At 39.9% G+C, this 23,282-nt stretch overlaps 1 protein-coding gene across 5 annotated transcripts in view; it reads left to right on the top strand.

Annotated features, from left to right (window-relative positions):
* ULK4 (unc-51 like kinase 4) overlaps nt 1-23,282 on the top strand; it is a 487,365-nt gene that overhangs the window by 216,093 nt on the left and 247,990 nt on the right. For all 5 annotated transcript variants that reach the window (XM_033930453.1, XM_033930452.1, XM_033930451.1 and 2 more), the window contains 4 exons: nt 612-773; nt 12,410-12,592; nt 14,347-14,474; nt 19,357-19,490. In XM_033930453.1, coding sequence (XP_033786344.1) covers nt 612-773; nt 12,410-12,592; nt 14,347-14,474; nt 19,357-19,490 — 607 coding nt within the window. The remainder of the gene's footprint in view (nt 1-611; nt 774-12,409; nt 12,593-14,346; nt 14,475-19,356; nt 19,491-23,282) is intronic.

Here is a 23,282-nt window from a genome sequence, read left to right as displayed (position 1 = left end):
AATTTCTGTACATAAATTTGTGTTTTCCGCGCGCTATACCCGTGTGCGCGTTTTACACGGGTGCGCGTTATCTACGTGAAAATACGGTACTTTTCTTTTTATTATAGCACTTACCCAGGCACCTCAGATATAAAATTTAACTTCATAAATTAAATAGAAGAGCTGGCCTGTGATAGTGTAGTAGATTTTTCTGCATGGTCAGAAATATTTTACCAATTCTTTAAATAAGCTCTAGAAAGTGTCTATCAGTTTTAAATGCAATGACATCGCCTTCATGTGTGACTACATGTTTCACTATCTTTAAGATACCTCTCGTAACAGGTAAGCATCTACATTTTTAGTTGCCCTGATTGCCAGGAATCCCTTAATTGTTATCAGAACAGCATTGCATGTAATAATGTGTAGGAATATGTATGTAAAGTTGTTACCTGCTTAGAATTGTGGGATATGCAGGTTAGAAATATGTAAATAAAATTAAATAAATAAATATGAGGAAAATGCCATTTAGTCATATCTGCATTGTTCCATAGTTTTGAAAAATAAATTTCTGTTACAATTAAAGGAAGTGAGAACTATGTTTAATGTAAAGCATATAACACTTTTTTATGTAGGAGGAGCCAGTAATTCACCATATGACTGCAAAGATTGTTGAAAATGTCTGCACTACTATCTCTTTTCACGTACAAGGCTTCATTACAGGAGAGATTGGACCAGCGCTGTGGTATATTTTTACACATTCAACCATAGATGCCCTCAGAATAACTGCTATATCGGTATGGATTTTTCAAAATCATAGAACATAAAAAGGGGGAATTTTGGCAAACTATGGAATATATTTGCTTAATGTTCAGACTGGAAAATTTATTTTTGTATATACGTTTTGTATCACCTGCTGTAATTCTTGAAAGTGCACAATAGCCTTAGATGATGTCATATGTATTGGAGAATGTCAGAAGGTGAACCTAGATGTATGCAGTTACATGTCTAAGGACCTAGTGTTAATCCATATGCAGCATTATATATACATTTTCAGGTGACTGATAGGGCCATTATGTATGAGGTCAAATTAATTTTTATTATTATAAGCCACTTTAGTGCAGTCCTACATATAGATAAGTTCACATGCAATTTGTGTGTTATCAAATAATTTTCTTAGACTACTGTACAGAAAACAAAATGCTTTTGAGAATGGATGGGAATGCCAGAATTGGTGCCAGTTTAGCTTTTCCTTGCCATCTTTGGAAGAGTGTCTATTGGAACCTCTGTGGGCTTTTTTTCTGTTTTGCTTTGTGCTATGTTTATAAGTGAATTATGTGAAACATATTTATTTATATTTTTTGTCTGTCTATATTTTTTATTCTGATATCATTGACAAGGATTAGTAATTGGCAAGTGGGTAAGTTTTGTGAAGGAGAAACTGCAGCTGAAGAGGAAAAGAGGTCACTGGCTGAGAAAGGATAGGAGAAAGCACAAAATAGGCCAGAACTCTGAGGTGTACTAGTGCTCCTGTAAGGTTTATGGACAAAACACTAAAGGAAGAGAGTAGGAGGAGGACAGGAAGTTGGTTGTTGAAAGGGAAGCATGGAGCAACTCAGAGATATGAGTCTTTTAAGGGGTTGTTCCCAAATTTCTGAGGAATATGCGTTTTGCCAAGAAACACAATAAGAAGGGTTGAAGAAAATGCAAGCAAACATGGCTAAGCAGGCTAAATTATAGATCAACAGCACCAAGAGCAACTAAAAAACAATACAACAAGTACTCATAGATACATACAAAACACACCAAAAATATAGGGCTCCTTTTACTAAAGTGCACTAGCATTTTTAGTGCACTCATGAAATTACCATGCGCTACACTGCGTGCTACGCTTCTAGAATAACTCCAGCTCAATGCTGGCGTTAAAGTCTAGCGCGTGCAGCAATTTAACGCTTCACTGGCTGTGCTTCAGGTAAGGAAGGGAGGGGGGAGCAAGCAAGGAGGTTCACGACTCAGGACCTACCACCTGCTTTTGCAACTTCGGGGCTTGAGGGAAGGAGGAGGGCTCTGCAGCTCAGGACTGCTGGTGCTTCGGTGCGCGACAGAGGGGGGTTCTGTCTCGGCTGCTTCGGGGCTTGGGAGCTTGAGAGAAGGGAGATGTATGATTCAGGACGCTGCTGTTCTGGTGCTTTGGGTCAGGGGGCGGCAGTCCTGAGTTCATGACTCAGGACTGCCGCCAGTTGTAGTACTTCCGGACTCGATGGAGGGAGGGAGGGAGATTTTGCAACTCAGGACCACTGCGACTGGTGCTTCAAGGGACATTTTTTTTGCCGGTTGGATGAGAGTAACAGTTAACCAAGAACAAGTTAACTGAGATTCTACTGTAATTTTCCACCCAGTTTCTGCCACTTTGGGGCATGGTTGCTGTCATCTTTATTTACATTTGATGTACCACTATCAAGGCCTAAAAAGATATCAAGGAAGTTTATATATAATATGTATAAAAAGCAATGTACATTAGATACAATAAGAAATATTTAAAAGGAGAGAACAAACAGAAAATGAAAGTAAGAAAAATACTTGTAAATAGAAAATAGCGAGACAAATTGAAATAAATTGCCATAACAGATAAGTCGTAAAGATTATACAATAACTTGTTTTTTATGATTATTGAGTACCAAATGTTTGTGTAAACAGATGTGAAGTGGCATTTTCCTTTCTTAAGGATTGCCAATATCCTGTTTCCAGTATTGCAAATCTAGATCACAGATACACAGATAGATTCCTTGCTAATTACCCCCAGGGATAGGCAGTGGTTTTCCCTGGGTCTACTTTAATATTTCTGGACTTTTTGTCCCCAGAAATTTATCCAAGCCTTTTTCAACCCAGCTCTGCTAAATGCTTTCACTGTTATCGTTTGGTGAGATCCAGAGCTTAACTGTGCACTGATGAAAAAATTATTCTTCGAGGACATTGTTGGTTGACTTCATCAAGTGGAGCCCGGTGCAAATACTACCCAGCATTCTAAACTTTTGGCTGTATCCCACTGTATAAGTACAATTGTGTTACATTCACTCCGGAGTTATTACAGCAGGTGTTTCATCCCAACCCACGAATTGGGTGTTGCAGAAATCCAACACACTTTTCTCTTCTGCTCCTCCCACTTGGCTGAGGAGCACAGAACCCCCTGAATATTTTCTGATCTGCTAAGCTTCCGTTCTTATTTTTTTCACTTAAAGTTAATTTCTTGGTGGCCCTGGTGCTTGGAAATCCTTTGGAGGGTTCTCTGCCTGGGAAAGGACGCAGTTCCATGGAGCCAGACTGCTGCTCCGCAGGGCAAGCTTTGGGTGGACTTGTGGAGCCAGCCTGCAGTGTACCACATTCGGAGCATGAAGTCCAACATGCTTACCTTCTGATCATGTCAGAGGTTTAAGTGCAGGCTGAATGCACCTTGTGTAACAGCCCTCGGGATATCAGGGCACAAATTCCATTTTCCTGCCCCCAGTCACATGAAGAGGTTTCGTTGGGGGTGATGGAGGTTTCGTTCAAGGTCCATCCGATTGGCAGCCTGAACAGCTTGAAGATCCTGAAGATTGGAGTTGTTTGGTGAAAATCTGAGGCAGAAAATCTTTTCCCTTCACTTCAGCTGCACAGAGCTGACAGGCAGGCACTGTGGAGACTGTAAGTACAGCCTCATTATTTCCTATGGGAGAATCGGAGGGGGTGGAGTTTGAAAACAGCCCTTGTCTGGGTCTCAGAAGGAGCAGATAGCCCTGATCTGTGGCTTTTCCCTGGAATTTGTTCAGCTTATGTGGAAAGCATATCTCACAGACCGACCCACGTGGTGTGGACAATGGGCACTGCACCAACTTCTCTGTCAGGGCCTTCCCTTGTGGGGGTTCCTGTTCTGGCCCCAGTACCCCTATCATCACAGATCCGGACGGCCTAAGCTGGCACACTGATACTATGGATACTGCGTCCATCCTGGATGACCTGGATTCTGTTTATGATACGGTTAGCCAGCCGACCTCTGATAGTCCTGATATGGGTGATGACCCTTCCGTTCGTCAGCTATTTAAGTCAGCCTCTGTCCATCATTTTAATATGAACACCATAAAGGAACTGAATTAGCAAGGTCTCAGCTTATGCAGTGTCTACGTGCCAGACTCTTTGGATCTGTAATTGGGCAGGGGATGCCTCCTCCAAGGCCACGCTAAGCAGACTTCCTTTCAAGGGCCAGCTTCTCTTTTGTAAAGGCCTGGATGACCGTATGTCCAGTGTGGCTGAATGCTACCCTAAGTCTCTTCCTGTGATCAGGTCTCGTTGGCCAGCAAGCAGGGATCGTAATAATTTTTGTTCCTCTTGCAGATTTCATCAGATCTCCACAGGATCTTCCTCTCAGAAATATTCCCAGAGCTACTGCTCTCATTACAACAGTTCCAATTCCAGTCAGCTTCAGGCTTCAAGCTTTTGAGCAATGGCTGCTCCTAAGAAGTTTTACTAATATCTATAGACCTTTCTGCTGCCTTTGACACCATAGACCATCATATTTTATTAGAAAGACTGCAATCAATCGGCATTACCGATCAGGTATTATCATGGTTTAAATCTTACTTTACAGATCGTACATCCACAGTTGCTTTCAATAATGTTAATTCTGAAAGCTCATTATCCTCCTATGGTATTCCTCAAGGATCTATTTTGTCCCCACTACTTTTTAATATTTTTCTCGCACCTTTAATGACAGTCTGTCAATCTATAGGATTTCATGTTTATGCATATGCAGACGATATTCAACTTCTGCATCCTTTAGATCCCAATAAAACATCAGACATCATATTAATTAATAATAAACTTGAACAAATCCATCAATGGCTAGATACAAATAGGTTAGCTCTTAATATTGAAAAAACAAAAACATTACTTTTTCCATGGAAAGAAACTCCTAAAATCAGTGCACCCATCACAATAAAAAATATTCCTTTACAAGTAGTCAATAGTATTAAGATCCTAGGAGTTATATTTGACAGCAAATTAACCTTTCATGAGCATATAGGCAGTATTGTCAAATCTTCATTCTATAGACTCCGCCAAATCCGTTCCTTGTCGCAATATCTTTGTTCTAAATCATTAAATATTCTTATACATTCATTAATAATTTCCAAATTGGATTATTGCAATGCACTTTTTAAGGGAATTGCATAAAATGAAATAAGACGGTTACAAATAATACAAAATACTGCCATTAAATTAATAACAAAAAAAAAAAATTTGATCACGTAACACCGCTTCTTAAGAACGCCCACTGGCTTCCAGTAACCCATAGAATAACATATAAAATATGCCTATTGACTTTTAAAGCAATGTTGTTTAAAACTCCTGCTTTTATCTATAAAACCCTGATTCCCTATTCCACAAATAGAGTTTTGCGATCTAACAAACAGCATTTACTGACAATTCCATCTCTTAAAATTATAAATACTAGAAGACAATTCATCTTTTCTGTTACTGCTCCACAAACGTGGAACTCCTTGCCAATCTTCCTAAGAAAAGAGCACGATATTGATAAATTTAAGATTAATTTAAAAACGTTCCTTTTCAAAGACGCTTTTGATTATTGTTTATTGTTTATTGTTTATTGTTTAATTAGTTTCTTGATTGAACGCTTTATCGATTCTGCAAAGCGTTGTACAAAGCACTTGATAAAATAACATTGTAACAAACAGAATTACCATTAAAACAAACTTATTTAAAAAAAACGAAAATACAAAATTATTAGACGAACTACAACACGTACTAGGTTAAATAAGGACGCACTAACAAACGATACATGAAGGAAGAAGGGAGGAAATACAATAATTATAGTAAATGAGAGAGACATTAAGGGAAAAAAACAAAAGGGCAGGACTTAATGGAGAAAAAAGAAGAAGAGAAAAGAAAAGAAGAGAAAGAAAAAAAAAAAAAAATGAAATAATAACTTCAATTAAAAGCATCTTTAAAAAGGAAACATTTTAAGCTACTTTTAAACGTTTTTAAATTATTTTCTGTTTTTAGATAAAGCGGAAGAGCATTCCAAATAGTAGGAGCTGTTACAGAGAAAATAGAGGTTCGACGTGTACCGATTATTTTTAAGGAGGGGATATTTAAATTGGATTGGGTTATGGATCTTAAAGATCTTGGTGGATCATAGGGAATTAATATTCGATCAATAAAAGCTGGGGAATTAGTCTGCATAGTTTTAAATGTCAAAAGGGCAATTTTGTAAGTTATCCTGTGTGAGATAGGTAACCAGTGGGCATCTTTTAACAGAGGAGTAACGTGGTCATACTTTGTTGCTCTGTAGATTAACTTAATTGCCGTATTTTGAATTAGTTGCAGACGTTTCAAATCTTTGTGATATATACCTTTTAAAAGCGAATTGCAATAATCTATTTTTGAAATTATGAGTGAATGGATCAAAATGTTGAGAGAACTGGTTTCAAGAAAAGGGGTCAATGATCGAATCATTCTTAGTTTGTAAAAACAGTTTTTAACCAGAGCACTTATTTGCGGTCGGAAAGTAAGCTTGTTATCTATAAGGACCCCTAAGATTTTTATAGTTGAAGTTGTTATGAGTGGTATGTTGTCAATGATAATTGGGGAAATTAATTTAGCTCCCTCTTTACCGGGGAACAGAAGAGTATTAGTTTTTGAGATGCTTAATGAAAGTTTATTGGAATTTAGCCAATCGTGAACTTTACTTAATTTGTTATTGATTTCCTGAATTTCAGAATGAATTGTTGATTCGATTGGGTGTAGCAGTTGGAGATCGTCAGCGTAAGCATAGACTGTGAACCCGATTGATTGGCAGAGAGTCAGAAGTGGGGATAAATAAATATTAAATAATAATGGGGATAAGATAGAACCTTGCGGGATACCAAAGTTTGAATAATAAGGTTTTGATTTTGTATTATTAAATTGAACTGTTACGGCTCGATTGGAAAAATAGGATTGAAACCATTCTAGGGCTTGATCAGCTATACCTATAGAGGAAAGACGTTGTAGTAAAAGATCATGATCAATGGTATCGAATGCTGAAGCCAGATCTAATGAGACGAGTAGAACGGATTTGTGGTGATCAAGATAGTAATTTATGGATGTTGTGAGACCTAGTAATGAGTATTCTGTTGAATGGTTTATGCGAAAACCGGTTTGATTCGGATGAAGTACATGAGTTTTTTCGACAAAATCAGTTAATTGTTGAAATACTATTTTTTCCGTTAATTTACACAGAAAAGGGAGATTTGCTATTGGTCTGTAATTAGCACAATTGTCTATACTATTTTTAGGGTCTTTGATGATTGGAAATACGATTGAATGTTTCCAATCAAGAGGAATGCTAGCTGTATTTAGACTAGTATGAATAATTTGTAAGATATAAGGCCCGAAAACAGTAAATTGATGTTTCAGAAAATATGGAGGAATGGGTTCTAATTTGGAGCCTTTAATGTTGATACCTTGCAAAATGTTTTCTAAGGCTTTCAGAGTTGGGGGCAGAAATTTGGATAATGTGGTATGAAATGTATGTGACTCAATTAATGTATTGTCGTTTTTGGAAGGACTAGATGGATTAGTAATGGTGGATGTTTTATTAGAGATTTTTGATCTGATCAAGGTAATTTTTTCCTGAAAATAATTGGCTAGGGCTTGAGCTGTTGGAGTGTTCTCAGTTAAAGTTATTTTTTTATTTTTGAAGGTAGTAAGTTGTTTAAGGATTTTAAACAGAGCCGTTGAGTTTTTGGTTGCAGAAATTTTCCTTGTGTAAAATTGTTTTTTAGTGCTGTTAATTGATTGCCGATAGTATTGTGATTTTTTATTATAGATCTCTAAATTTTCGTTCGTAGGATTAGTTCGCCATTTACGTTCAGCTGATCTCAGTTGTTTTTTAACTTTTAATCTGGAACACGATTCAATATTTAAAGAAAATAAATTCCTACCTTATGTTTTTGCCCAACCTCCTTTTAATTATATTTTGTAGTTCTTATCCCTTTTTTCCCTAAATTCATGTCATGTCATGTTTTTTTGTCTCTTTTACATTTATTTTTACTATTATGTATAATTAATGTTTTAATTTTTGTTTTTAAGATTGTAATATTAACTAATTCTATTTATATATATGTATGTTCATCGCTTTGAAAAATGACAAAGCGATTAATCAAAAATTTTAATAAACTTGAAACTTGAACTTGACCCAATGACGCCAGGAGTCAGTCAGAGCTTCCTCGCATTGGAGGTCACCTTTCTCAGTTTTATCAGGAGTGGACTTGGGTTTCATTGGATCAGTGGGTGCTGGGCATCATTCGGGAGGGGCATAAGATAGACTTCTCAAGTCAGTCAACTGCTTCTTGTGGATTCCTCATTTCCATATGGAAACAATGCGTTCAGTCATAGCAGCTGTCTTTCCAGGAGGGTTTCTAGCGTCCTTGGATCTCATAGAGGCTTACTTCCATATTTCAATCTACCTGGCACATCGAAGGTTTCTGCATTTCCATGTTCTGCAACAGCATTTCTAGTTCACTGCTCTACCCTTCAGCCTTGCAATAGCGCCCTGCACTTTCACCAAGGTAATGGTAGTTGTATTGGCTTTTCTCTGCCGGCAGGAGATCCAGGTCCATCCTTACCTGGACATCTGGTTGATTCGACCTCCATCTCATTCGGAGTGCAAAAGTGCGGTGGAGGCAGTAGTGTCTCAGTTGCAGGTGTTGGGTGGATTGTCAAATTCAAGAAGAGCAACTTGAAGCTCTCCCAGTCCTTGGAGTATCTGGGGCTTCTCTTCAATACCAAGAAAGTTTGGGTGTTTCTTCCAGAGACACTTAGACAGAAACTTCAACAGCAGATAGAACTCTTCTGGACTGTCCGGCTTCCACGGCCTGGCTGTATCTTCAGGTTCTGGGGTTCATGGCAGCCTCTTTGAGGCAGTTCCCTGGGCCTTAGCACACATGTGCCTGTTAAAGGAGTCCCTTCTCTTTCTGTGGTCTCCACAGCATTATTCTCTTCAGATTCCGTTCCCCTGGACGGAACCAGCTCACAGCAGCCTCAGCTGGTGGCTTCAGGGGGAAGCTGTCCATCAGGGCAGGCTTCTTTGGATATCAGAGTGGATGACGGATGCTAGCCTGACAGGTTGGGGTGCTCACTGCGGGAAACAATCCATTCAGGGGCAGTGGACTCTTCGTCAGAAATGGTCGATTGATTGTTTGGAGCTTTGGGCAATTCGGCTGGTTCTACACTCTCTCCAGGTCCTTCTGGAAAGAAAGGTGGTTTGAGTCTTTTCCGACAGTGCCACGGTGGTGACATATATAAATCATCAAGGGGGCACGAGAAGCGCTCCATTGGGTCAAGAAGCTCGTATGCTGTTTCATTGGGCGGAAGCTCATTTTCTATCACTCTCAGCGGCCCATGTGGCCGGCATCAACAACGGGCAGGTAGATTTCCTCAGCCAACAGATTCTGGACCTGGGAGAATGGTCTCTCTCGCAGAAGGCATTTCATCTGATTGTTCAGCGCTGGGGTCAGCTTCAGCTGGACTTGATAACTTCAAGAATTCGAAGGCCAGAACACTTTTTCAGTCAAAGAACACTACGCAGAAGTCTAGGGCTGGACACCTTGATCCAGTCCTATGTGTTCCCTCTGTGGCCTCTGGTTGGTCTGGTCATCTGCCGGATAGTGACGCATCTGGGCCTAGTGATACTGGTGGCTCTGGATTGGCCTTGCTACCCTTAATATGTGTATCTCGCATGTCTTCAGCAGGACGAGAAGCTCTGGCTCAGTCAGGGTCCAGTGCCCATGGAGAGCCCACTGCACTTTGGTCTTACGGCATGGTTCTTAAGCATTCAGCCTTGATGAAGCATGGATATTCAAAAATAGTTATCTTAACTCTTTTGGGTTTCGAAGAAACCCTCTACTATGGCTTCTTATGCCAAGGCTTGGAAGGCTTTCCAACAGTAGTGTGCTAGCCTGAAAAGGTCCCCATTTCGGTAGTCCTGGCATTTCTTCAGGAGGGTTTAGACAAAGATCTGGCAGTGGCTTCCCTGTAAGTTCAAGTTGCAGGCTTTTCGTGTTTTCGAGCGCACAAAGGTGCTAGTTCGCTTATTGCTCATCCAGATGTGACCAGATTTGTGAAGGGGCACTTCAACTGCGTTCTCCATTGCATCTTCCTTTCCCTTCGTGGAATCTTAACATCGTTTTACAGGGCCTTGGTGAGGCGCCTTTCGAACCACTGAAGGATGCTTCTCTTCTGGACCTAACAATCAAGATTGGTTTTCTGGTCACAATTGCCTTGGCATGGCATATTTCGGAACTTCAAGCTCTTTTGTGAAGAGAACCCTTTCTCTGTGTTATGGATGCAGGTGTTTTCCTCTGTACTGTACCTTCCTTCTTGCCAAAAGTGGTTCCAGCCTTTCACGTCAACTAGAATGTTAGATTGCCTGCTTTTTATCCAACGTGTTTGGAGTGCAAAGATCAGATCTTACACAAATTGGATGTCCGGTGGGTCTTGCTCCACTATTTAGAGAGGACTAATGAGTTCAGGCTGTCTGATCACCTGTTTGTTCTAACTGTGGCACCTCACCGTGATAGGCCGGTGTCCAAGTCTTCAATCGCTCGATGGATTTGAATGGCCATTTCCACGACTTATATCTCCCGTGGCAAGCAGCTGTCGATCTCACTTAAAGCACATTCGACGAGAGGTGTAGCTGCATTGTGGGTGGAATCTCATGTGATTCATCCTGATGAAATTTGTAGTGCGGCTACTTGGTTCTCTCGTCATACTTTTACCCAGTTTTACCGAATGGATGTGGCTGTGCGTTCTTATGCCACTTTTGGGATCTTGGTTTTGAGGGCAGGCTCTTCTGTCCCTCCCTAGCTCTCATTTCTTTGGTACGTCACCTAGAAACATAGAAACATGATGGCAGATAAAGGCCAAATGGCCTAAATACTCTGCTCATTCACAGTAACCATTATCTCTGTCTCTCTCTGTGAGAGATCCCACGTGCCTTTCCGAGGCCCTTTTGAATTCAGATACAGTCTCTGTATCCACCACCTCTTCCAGGAGACTGTTCCATGCATCTACCATCCTTTCTGTAAAAAAGTATTTTCTTAGATTACTCCTGAGCCTATCACTTTTTAACGTCATCCTATGCCATCATTGCAGAGTTCCCTTTCAAATGAAAGAGACTCGACTCATGCGCATTTACATTACCTAGGTATTTAAACGTCTCTATCATATCTCCCCTCTCCCGCCTCCAAAGTATACAGATTGAGATCTTTAAGTCTGTCCCCATACACCTTATGATGAAGACCACATACCATTTTAGTAGCCTTCCTCTGGACCGACTCCATCCTTTTTATATCTTTTTGAAGGTGTGGCCTCCAGTGACATAACAGAATGGAAGATTAGGTTTATATTTTTGATAATCTGTTTTCTGTTAGTCCCTGGAGGATTCCATATGACTTGCCCTCTCAGTGTACACTCAGTTTTGGTGTAGCCTGCTCCTTTCTGCCTTGGTTACTCTCTTTACAGGCTTGAAGACTTTCCAACCAGTTGGCAGAACCTGTAGGAAGTTTCTGTGAGTATGCACATTACCGAAGGCTTTTCTTGGGGTGATTGATGCACATAGCAGGTTAGTTCTACATTTTTTTCAATGTTTTTCTGAGTTGCCTTTTTGCCTGTTTATCATGTACTAATATTTTGCAGAATAAGCCAGTTTATGATTTACTTGTGTTGATGGGGATTCTCCCTCATATCCCCTTGTCATGAATTTGTTCAGGAATGTTGCTTGGCTTTGGGACTTAACTAGATATGTTTACTAGCTCTCAGGGTAAGGGGGTGGAGCAAAGGCTCAGAAAAGTTTTGGATTTCTGCAACACCCGGACTGCGTGTTGTGATTGAACACCTAGCGTATTAAATCCTCCAGGGACTAACAGAAACAAAATTATCAAAGGTATAAACCTAATCTTTGAATGTTGAAATTAACATGTATCAACTGTTAACTTCTGTTAATTCCCATGCTGAACAACTCATGTGAAAACATTAATTTGGGGCATGGAACAGATCAGGAATGTGCCCTCTGATTAACACATAGTTCACATGTGTGAACTGTTAACGTGGTATATAAAACAGAACAGTTAATGCCACCACAAGAAATATAGTTGATGGTTTCACAATTTGTCTGCCGTGCTGTTAATGGAATCTTAACAACAGCCTTCCTAGAAATGCTGAGAATTTCCCCAGTAGTTATCAATGCATTAATTTTGTTAAATTACTGTATGATAACTGCAAAATGTTACTGTTCTTTAGCAAATAGGTGCTAAAAGAAATATTTGTAAGAATATTGGTGTTATAATAGCTTAGTTTTTATATTTCTATATTTAATAGGAATCTTTCCTTCCTTTTTTAGGCTCTTTGTAGGATTACTCGCCACTCACCCAGTGCTTTTCAGAGTGTTATTGAAAAAGTGGGGCTCACAGCTGTGATAAATTCATTGACAGCTGGAATTTGTAAAGTACAGCAGTATATAGTGACCATGTTCAATGTTATGTTATCATCAGGAATTCATCTTCAGAGACTGGCTCAAGAAAAGGTTTGATTTGATTTTTTTTTATATTAAATAATTAATCTTTAATACTGTAAACATCATATATCAAAAATGGTGTTTTAGAAATAGGAAAAAAAAGTCATACATTTGTTATGCAATAATAACATTTTTTCAAAACATTTCTATTTTCTTATCTTCTGTATGGAGTAAGTAAGATATCAAGGGTTACATTATTATTTTTATATGCAATAAATTTTTATGTTCAGGAAGAACTGGATATTGAGGTACTTTTATCAGATCAATAAAAATTTCTAAAATGTACAGCTATGGATTATTATACATTAGATTTTGGTTTCTAGTAACAATATCGTAGATTAAAGATCAATCATCAGCAGTCAGAATCCTTATGGATTAACAGCCAGGGTTTTTATTTAATTGTTCTGTCCAAGCTATGTGGAAGGTGTATTTCTCCAAATAACAATGTTGGAAGCCTTGGGGTGGTTTTTAATTCATAGCTATCTTTTTCTAGCCAAGTGTCTGGTAGCAGGCAGCTACTAAAATGCTCAAAGGTCATAAAGATTATGGGGACATTAGAGTGGTTGTGAGCCCACCGGGACAGACAGGAAAAAATGCTTGAGTTCCTGAATAAATTAATATAAACCGTTCTGATCTCCCTTGGGAGAACAATATAGAAAATTGAATAAAGAAAGAAAGAAAGAGAACATAATGCAAGGGTTGATTCATAAGTCATGGCACCTTTTTTTTTTTTTTCTTGAAAATGAACTAACACTGGAAATCTAATATATACATTTGAAAGTGTGTGACATGTGCTACTTAATGTTGCCACCAGATGAGAGATGAGTGCAGGCATCTCTGGTAGGGGAGGAGCAAAAAACATGACATTTGAAATCATCATTTTATTATGGCATACGGTGTACAAAGTGTTTAATTGTTAACATCCTTCAAAGTAGTCTCCTAGGTTGTCCATGTTTCGTTGCCATTGATGGGGAAGGCGGTCAATACTATCAGCTGCATTTGCAGTTAAACAGTTTGTATTTGTACTTTGTTCTTCGTATTGTATACTAACCAGGGTTAAAATCTAAGCGGTTTACAATATCATAAAAGAAAGGAGGAGGGGAACTAAATGCAGACCATTGACAAATACAAACTCATCTGGAAGAACATAAGGAAAAAGACAAATGGGTTAATTATAATAAAATCTGAGGTATGAGAATGAGGAAAAAGTATAAAACATTAAAGTATGGGATAAAAATAAAATCTCACAATTTTATGTATTCTTTTTAACTCGACGGCTCATGGGACCATCCGTTCTTAGTTTTCTGCGGCACTAAGAATAATCCTGGTGGAATTTTGCAGGCTTCCAAAAGAAGCAGTAGTGGTGGCAGCCGGCTGGTAGAGGCAGCGCTGTGAATGGGCTACTTGTGGCTAGCCCCGCCAGTGCCTTCCCTCTGCCAAATCATATCCTTGATAGATGATATAGCAGAGGAAAGGTCCTGGTGGGGCCTTCCACAAGCAGCCTGTTCACAGGGCTGCCCCTGCCAACTGACTGCCACCGGACCATCACATCATTAACTGAATGGTGCAGGTGTTGTTAGTGCTGATATTCAGCAACACTGTCCATTTAAATGTCACTGAATATCAGCAGTTAGGTAGGCGCAAACAATTTAACTGGGCTGGGGGCTCTCCTGCTCAATTAATTCACTTTGAATATTGACCAGTTAAACAACTGTGCCATTGACTATTTGATTGTTTTCTTTGTTCTTACATTTGTTTTACAGGATTTTCTTACTAGGATCATTCGCTTACTGGAAAGTCCTTCAGCTTTCATCCGAGCCAAAGCTTTCCTGGTTCTTTTACAAATTTTAATTAATAACAAAGAGATGTTGTTGCTCTGCTGCCAAACAAGGTACAATAATAAAGGGATGTAATTAAATGTGAGATGCCAATTTTATTTTTAAACCTTGTAAGACCTATACATTGTAGGATCGCTGACTTCCTGTTTATGAAACATGAACCAATTTTTTATAGATATAATTCTTTTGTATTTTACTTTTAGTTAAGTTAATTTTTCATTAAGGGGCTTTAACTGCAGTGTCCAGTACAACTTCTATAGTTGAAAGACTGCACAGAACAATTATTGAGATTGTTGTGGTTCTCTGGGTTTTCCAGTATTCAGGTAAATAGAACTGACATTTAAACCATTGTGCTGTGGCTTTCTTCAGGGTATGCTTTGAAGTCTGCAGTTTGTCTTTATCTAGTGGGTTCCTCTAACCTGATGGGTTGGCTTTGAGGTAGTTCAGGTTGAAAATTGGGCAGGAAGGGTTTGTTGGTCACAAATTTGAATTTTGGCAGTAAAATTCATTGGTCACAAATGGATTCCCCCCAGGGCAGGATTAATTCATTGTGGGCCCCTAGACACCCAAGTACACTGGGCCCCCTGCCCCACCCCACCATGTGCCCAGGCGGAAACAGGAAGCTGCGTCAGAGGGAAGCTTTGGGCAAGCAGCACCGCTTGCACAATTACAGTTCCCGTTGCCTTTCTTACCCGCGTTGCTTGCTTGTTTTACTTTCCGTCAATGGGGGAGGGGCCACATTGCCGATCGGGGTGAGGCCCACGTTGCCAATCGGGGGGGAGGGCCCGCATTGGCAATCGATGCTGGAGGGGCCCATCGCTGTTTGGAAAGAACACTGTTGATGCCCTCCTTCATTGGGGGGTGGATCTGTGGAGTGGGCAGACTTGATGGGCTATGGCCATTATCTGTCGTCATTTTTCTATGTTTCATCGGGCCCCCTGACCATTTTGGGCCCTAGGCACGTGCTTACTTGGCCTATTGGTTAATCTTGCCCTGATTCCCCCTTTTCCTTGGTAGTAGCCAATATATTTATTTAACAAATTTCTCAACCGCCTATTACTAGGCGGCTTACAGATAGCAAAATTCATAAAATAACTAAAAACATACAGAAAATAGAATTTAAACAGTCAGTAAACATTTCAAGTCCTTCAATAAGAACAATTTATCCACAGTGTTCTGTTATACATCAATCAAAACCAGAGTAAACAAGAATCATCATTCATTAAAATGCTTCTACAAAGAGTATAGTCTTAAGCATTTTCTTGAACTTCTGAATATCGATGAGAGCTCTTTGTGGTCCAGTTAACTTATTCTACAGAGTTACTCCTATGATGGAGAAAGCAGAAGTTCTCATATTTTTATAGTGCATTTTTGAGAAGTCTATCACCCTCAGATCTCAAAGTTCTAAGAGGTCGATAGATTGCCATATTCATGGAGTCACTTGAATGTACCCTCCTGGACAGTACCAAATCCAAATTGTGGATCCTCTATGTAGGCAACACATTTGTCATTTGGCCCCATGGATGGGAAAACCTCTGATTTTGTGAATCATCTGAATAGCAGACACCCCAATATAAGTCAACATGTAGATTGAGATCAACAGATGTCTTCCCTTTCTGGATGTAATGATAAAAAACAGACAGATCGAAGCCTGGATCACACTGTATGCAGAAAATCCACCTGTACCCATACCAGCTGTTATCTACATGCGGAATCCTACTGCCATTTGGCCATAAAACAAGGTCTTCTACATGCACTAATGAACTGTGCATATTCTCCCATACCTCATATAGGGAAGACTTTGCTGAAACTCAAGCAAGGCTAGGGAACCATGATTCTCATTGTGCCATATTGGGTCAGACAGATCTGGTTCACTTCTATTCTTCTGGAACTTTCATCTGAAGAGCCATAGAAACTGGAATGTTTTCTAACTCTTATCACTAAGGATGAGGGATCTCGTCTACATTTTTATTTATTTGTTTATTTATTTCATTTTCTATCCCGTTGTCCCCAAAGAGCTCAGAATAGACTACAGGTTAAACATACGTAATATACAGTTAACAGATTACAATTTGCACTGGATTTGCCATAATTTCATTACAAGTTTACGATACAAGCTTTTATCCTACATAGACAGTTTACAGGTTAGATTTGCCATAGTTATAGTGCAAGATTTTTCAGTACAAGTTTTCCTTTTGTGACACATATTGGGATCTGGTACCAATATACATTTATTTGTAATCCATTGGTCAAGGGCAGGGGAGTTAGGTGAAGAGGTTTGTTTTATTGCTTTTCTAAAGTTGAGGAGTCCTTCAAGGGATCTGATGTGTTGGAGCAGTCAAATCCAACCTCCAGACTCTGGCCCTCACAGCCTGAATGTTGAACGCTTAGAATTTGCTTCCTTGTGCCTATCAGAGGGTGTTTCCAAGTTTCTGCTGGTTTCCAGGAAAGATTCCAATAAGAGGTATTATTCTTTCAAATGGAGGAGGTTTGCCATCTGCCAAAACCCTAGATTCATTTTCATATCCTACACAGAATTTGCATGAATACCTTCTGCACTTGTCTGATTCTGGTCTCAAGCCCAATTTTGTAAGGGCTCACCTAAGCACATCTAGTGCTTATCATTCTCATGTAGAAGGTAAGCCCATCTCTGGTCAGCCTCTAATTGTTCAATTCATGTGAGGTTTACTACTGATAGAGCCCCCTATCATACCTCCATCAGTGTCATAAGACCTCAACATCATCCTCACCCTACTGATGAAAGTTCCTTTTGAGCCACTGGATTCCTGTGCACTTGAAGTACTTGACTTGGAAGGTTGTATTTTTGGTGGCAGTTACTTCAGCTTGTTGGACCTAGTAATGGACCCTTCTTACTCTGCATTCCTTTACAACAGAGTAGTTGTCCACACACACCCTAAGCTTCTTTCTAAGGTAATGTCAGAGTTCCATCTGAATCAGTCGATTGTCCTGACATTTTTTCCCAAACATCATGCCCATCCTGATGAAAGTGCCTTGCACACATTGGACTGAAAGCGAGCATTAGCCTTTTACATAGGGCAGACTAAGCCCCACAGACAGTCCCTTGGATCCCAACAGAATTGGGTCCACCATCAGTAAATTCACCCTTTCCAATTGGCTAGCAGATTGCATCTGTTTTGCTTATGCCCTTGCTGGGCTGTTTCTTCAGGATTATGTCATGGTTGCATTGAAAGCCCGCTTGAGGTCAGCCTATGCAAAGCTGCAACATGATCTCTGTCCACATATTCATATCTCACTACTGTCTAGAATGAGATATCCAGTGTGGCAATCCTGCAAAGTTTATTTGGGGTCTAGAATCCAACTCCACCCCCCTAGACCTGTCTAAGGTTTTTGATTATGCCCCTGTTAGTGTTTATTATTTAATTATTTATTTAGTGTGTTTTATGTTTTAAGTATATTATTTGACATTCATTCATTTATTTATTTATGCATATTGTTATTCATGCTATCCTTCCCCCCCCCCCTTTAGAATAAGAAGAAAGCTGCTGCTTCTTAAATCTGAGAATCTTCTGGACTTTATACATAGTCAACCTTCTCAGTGATAGGTGATAGGTGATGCAGAGAGTGGGGTCTCCCACATTCTCATTTGCATATTCTCGATAAATCTCTGAACAGGCACTGTCATAGCTTCTTTGTCATGGGGAAGGGAGTTGAAGGATGTCCAGTGTTTCTGTCCTTGGTTTTGACCCCTACCTCTGGAATAGTTTTCCCCTACCTCTTTGCTCAGAGCAACTTTACAAAGCTTTTTGGAAATTACTGAAAATCTATTACTTTGGATTGGTGTTTGGTGAGGGTCTTGGCAAATAACTAGGACTCTGCTGAATGTTTCATATATAGTGTTTGACTGCATGTGTCTACTTGATTGAATTCTTCGTTTTCTATAATTTTATGGAGTTCCTTTCCTTTTACTAAATATTTAGATTGTAAATCACCATGACTTGCTTTGCAATAAGATGGAATTGCAAGTTTCTTGATAAATCATAAAAAGGATTCCCTCTTCATCTCATCTCAGAAAATGGCATTAAGTACACCTGCATTATCTGCAATACAGTTATTGCACGCTGAGTATGTTTTCCAAGTGGTAAATGAATGTGTAGATGCTGGAAAGCCCCAAATAGTTAATACAGAGGTTTTGCAGTTACTTAAGGCAATTTTGTTAATTATCTTACATTAACTTCCAAATTTTACCACACTTTATTAAAAGACCTCTCTAAGACCCTCTTTTACTCAGCTATGGTAGAGGTTTCTACTACGACCTGAGGCGTTAAATGCTCTAATGCTGCTCCGATGCTCATAGGAATTCTATGAGTGTTGGAGCAGCATCACAGCATTTAGCACTCCAGGCTGTGGTAGAAACCTTTACCGTGTCTTAGTAAAAAAATAAAATAAAATAAATGGGGGGACAATATTGCCCTTTCTTATATTCTTTTCCATTTTAAAAAGGAACCAATAATAATCCTGTAATAATAATAATATGGGTTTCTGCTCTTTCATATTCTCCTATAGTGCAATGCCAAACAAATTGACGCATTGATCTATAGAAACATAGAAGATGACGGCAGATAAGGGCCATAGCCCATCAGGTCTGCCCACTCTACTGACCCACCCCCAATTCTACTATCCTAGGGATCCCACTCCTGGTGACAGGTTCCCTTGGCTTAACCCTCTAAGGAATCCCACTTTTGCATTACACACAAGCAGACAATATGCCTTTGCAAATTAAGTTAAAGCATCATGGAAATATCATCTCTCTTGCATAATTTTCCTCACTAGTAACTTTGGGATCAATGGCATTTTAGAGATGGGTATCCTTATGTAAAGGGGTAATTATTTGTATCCTTATGTAAAGGTATCCTTATATAAAGGGGGTAATTATTTGTATTTCCTTGCTTACAGACTGGTGATGTACATTGAAAGAGACAGCAGAAAAGCTGTGCCAGGAAAGGAGCAGCAAACTGGCAATGAATACCTGTCAAAATGCCTAGATCTCCTCATTTATCATACTGTACAGGAACTGCCAGGAATTTTAGGTAAATTGAGCAGAAAGAGTATAAACAGGAACCTTTTTCTTACTTTATTTCCTTATTATAACCCTCCCCCGCCTTTTTACATGAGTGTTGGGAGCAGCGCATAGCATTCAGCACGCAAGCCTGCACTAAAAATCACTATTATGGTTTTGTTAAAGGGGGGAGATAATATATGAAAAGAGAATCTAGATTTACACTGACTTTCTTTTAGCACTCAAAACAATTTTCAAGCTGTCTTCATTGGGCCATACTATGGAAGTATATATACGTATAATTAAATATACAGTGGTACCTTGGATTACGAGCATAATCCGTTCCAGGAGCATGCTCGTAATCCAAAATGCTCGTTTATCAAAGCGAGTTTCCCATAGGAAATAATGGAAACTCGCTTTGATAGGTTCCCCCCCTCCCCCCCGCGAACCAGCACCCTCCCCCCCACGATCCGCACCCCCCCATGCCGCCATCGGGCACCCCCCCGCCACGACCTGAGGTCCCCTTAACCCACCTGAACCCTCTTCTTACTTTGTTGTAGCCTCCGCAGCGGCACCGGCACCAGCATGTCCTGTGCGTGGTGCCGGTGCCTGAAGATCTGCTTCTTGTGCTGGGCCTTGAGAGTTCACGTTCGACGTGAACTCTCAGGCCTTGAGCATGCGCACATGCTGAAGGGCCAGCACAGGAAGTAGATCTTCAGGCACCGGCACCACACACAGGACATTCTGGTGCCGGTGCCGCTGCGGAGGCTACAACAAAGTAAGAAGAGGATTCGGGTGGGTTGGGGGGACCTCAGGTCGCGGCGGGGGGGGGCCCGATGGTGGCGGGGGGTGCCGGATCGCAGGGGGAGGGTGCCGGTTCGCAGGGGGTGGCGCTCGCAAATCGAAGCGCGCTCGGTTTCCAAGACGCCGATTTTGCGAATGTTTTGCTCGTCTTGCAAAACACTCGCAAACCGGTGCACTCGTAAACCGAGGTACCACTGTATATTTTTTAACCAGCTTTGCACAAGTTTTCAAAGAGAAGGTACATTAATTTCTTTTTAGATTTGCTGTGGATACAAAATAACAATAGACAATTGCATCTGGATTTTATTTTCAAGTATATTTTCTGTGGAAAAATATACTGTATGTATAAGGCCCGATATTTAAAGTGATTTAAGCATGCAGGAGCAGTGCAGTGCTAGGGTCAAATTCTATAAACAGCGTACCCCTGTCTAACCAGCTAATCAGGACGTACACTTATTGTTGCCAGCTAAATTAGTCCCCAATATTCCCAGAATATTGGGGGCTAAATGGTAGTACTTTGTATAGTACCATGAGCTGCAATGAGAGGTTGTGGCAGCCATTTTGAAAAAATACCCGAAGGAGCAGGAGTGACCACCACCAGACCACCAGGGATATAAGTAGGCCTCAGGGAGGGGCTACCTGGATGGCTGGGGGGGGTCTAGGGCATTCCAGGGGGCCTTCTTATTCCTGCATGCTGGGGAGAGGGGAAAGAAGGAAGGGGCATTATTGGCAGGGAGGTGAGGGGGCTCAGAGAAGCTTATTAAAAAAAATGAGGGTGTTGGCCTGATATTCAGTGTCATCACATGCATAGCTAAACCTCCTTTTTTTTCCAAAGTCTTTATTCATACATCAATTGTACTTACACACATCACTTGAATTTCATTCAGTTATTATCTTAAATACATGTAATTTATTCCCTCCCCACCCACCCACCCTTCCCACAAATATTTAAACATAAATTTTGTATAAATATTACATTCTTATCTAATGATTAAACCTTAAATAGAACTTTATACCACCCCCGCCTTCCCCATATTATAAATGTACTTTCAGTGGAAAATGGCGTCTAATCATTGCAATAAGTTGTCAATGACCCCCATATCTTTTTAAAATTATTATCATTTCCTTTCTGTATGGCAATTGAGCAATTGTTCTTTCCATTTTGTAAATATGGCACAACGAATTCCACCAAAAAGTATAATTAAGTCTACTATAATTTTTCCAATTCTTGGTGATATGTTGTATGGCGACTCCTGTCATAATTAATAAAAGTTTATTATTGCTTGATGAAATTTGACTTTTTATTCTCATTGAAGTACCGAATAGAATAGAATTGTATCATATGATAATGCTACATGATTCTCTAATAAACGATTTGAGACCAAATTGATTTCCAAAAGGCCATGATACAGGGACAATAGAATATTAAATGATCCAAAGTCCCTGCTTCCAAATTACAGTGCCAGCATCTATTAGACTTAGAGCTATCCAACTTTTGTAATCTAACCGGGGTCCAAATTCTCTATGCAACAAAAAGAACCAAGTTTGTCTCATAGATGCAGACACTGTACATCTCATTCTCCAAGACCAAATTCGTGGCCATTGAGATGCAGAAATTTGAGGCTTAATCTCAATGCTCCAAATGTCTCTAAGACCAGTCTTTGGTTTTTTTATTCATATATCCAGATATCAATTTATACCACTGTGCGGCTTGGTGTCCCAAGAAATCCGCCTGAAAGCATAAGAACTCCAGATTATACTGATTATTAAGAATTTTCCATTCAGGGAACCCCTCCTGAATAGCCTGCTTCAGCTGCAACCATTTAAAACTTTGTGATTTGTTAAGACCATATTTATGTTGCAACTGTGAAAAATAAAGCAGTTTACCATTTAAAATAACATCATCTAAAATCCGTATACCTGCAATAATCCAATGCTTCCATACGATTTTAAATCCGCCAATTTGAATCTTGGAGTTTAGCCATAAAGATTGATTTGTTGATTTATGTATTGGGTTAGGTGTTAAATTACTGACATAACGCAATGTTTTCCATGTATCCATCAATATTCTGTTCTCTTTATATATTCTAGACATCTTTACACTGAGAACATGAGATAAATGTAAAGGAAACATGAGTCGCCATTCCAAATACAACCAATCTGGGGTGTTTTCCATGAACTCTGGGAGGACCCAATACATACCCTGGCATAAAATATAGGCTTGATGGTACCTATAGAAGTTTGGAAAATTTACCTCACCCTCCGCAATTGGCTTTTGTAAAGATACTAAAGCAATTCTAGGCATTTTACCCAGCCAAACAAATTTTGTAAAAATACCATTTAACTTTTTATAAAAGGACCCTTGAAAACAAACTTAGGACGGGTGATCGAGGGTTTGGGGGGCCGGACGTGGGGGGCTGCATTGGGGCAGGAGGTCCTGGGATCCCTCCTGCCTGTATTTTAGTGGAGGTGGGGAGGTAGGGGGGTCGCTGGGGCAGGAGTAGCGTTTTAGCATTTCCCAAGGAGTTGATGTTGTAACTCTAGGAAAATTAATCAATCTAAGGTTATTACTCTGGGCAAAATTTTCAAATGTCTATCTTCCTTCTTAACTTAGCATTATCTTTCATTAGTGTTTCTTGTATCTGTCTGGAAGATTTTAATTCATGTTTTATATTCTGCAAAGAGTCTTAGAATCACCAATTTCTGTTTTATTTGAGTAATTTCTTTTTCATGTTCTTTTATTTTCCCATCCATCTGCACAAGCTGAGAATTCACAGTTTTTACTAAATTGGCAACCAGATCCCACAAAGTGTCCAGTGTAACTTCTTGGGGTTTTATAATAATAGGACATTGCAAGTCTATTTTTGTAATATTCTGCTCACCAGCTGGCATCTCACCTCCTCGTCCACTCTCCCGGGCAGGTCCAGTCCCTGATGTTGCTGTATCCTCATCCATACTCAGGACCCCTTGTAAAACCTGGGAGCCTGAATTGACACTCGCCACACCATTCCCCATAGCC

The sequence above is a fragment of the Geotrypetes seraphini genome, chromosome 2, assembly GCF_902459505.1.
Source record: "Geotrypetes seraphini chromosome 2, aGeoSer1.1, whole genome shotgun sequence".
NCBI classification, from domain to species: Eukaryota; Metazoa; Chordata; class Amphibia; order Gymnophiona; family Dermophiidae; genus Geotrypetes; species Geotrypetes seraphini.
This window is presented reverse-complemented; position numbering and strand designations above follow the sequence as displayed.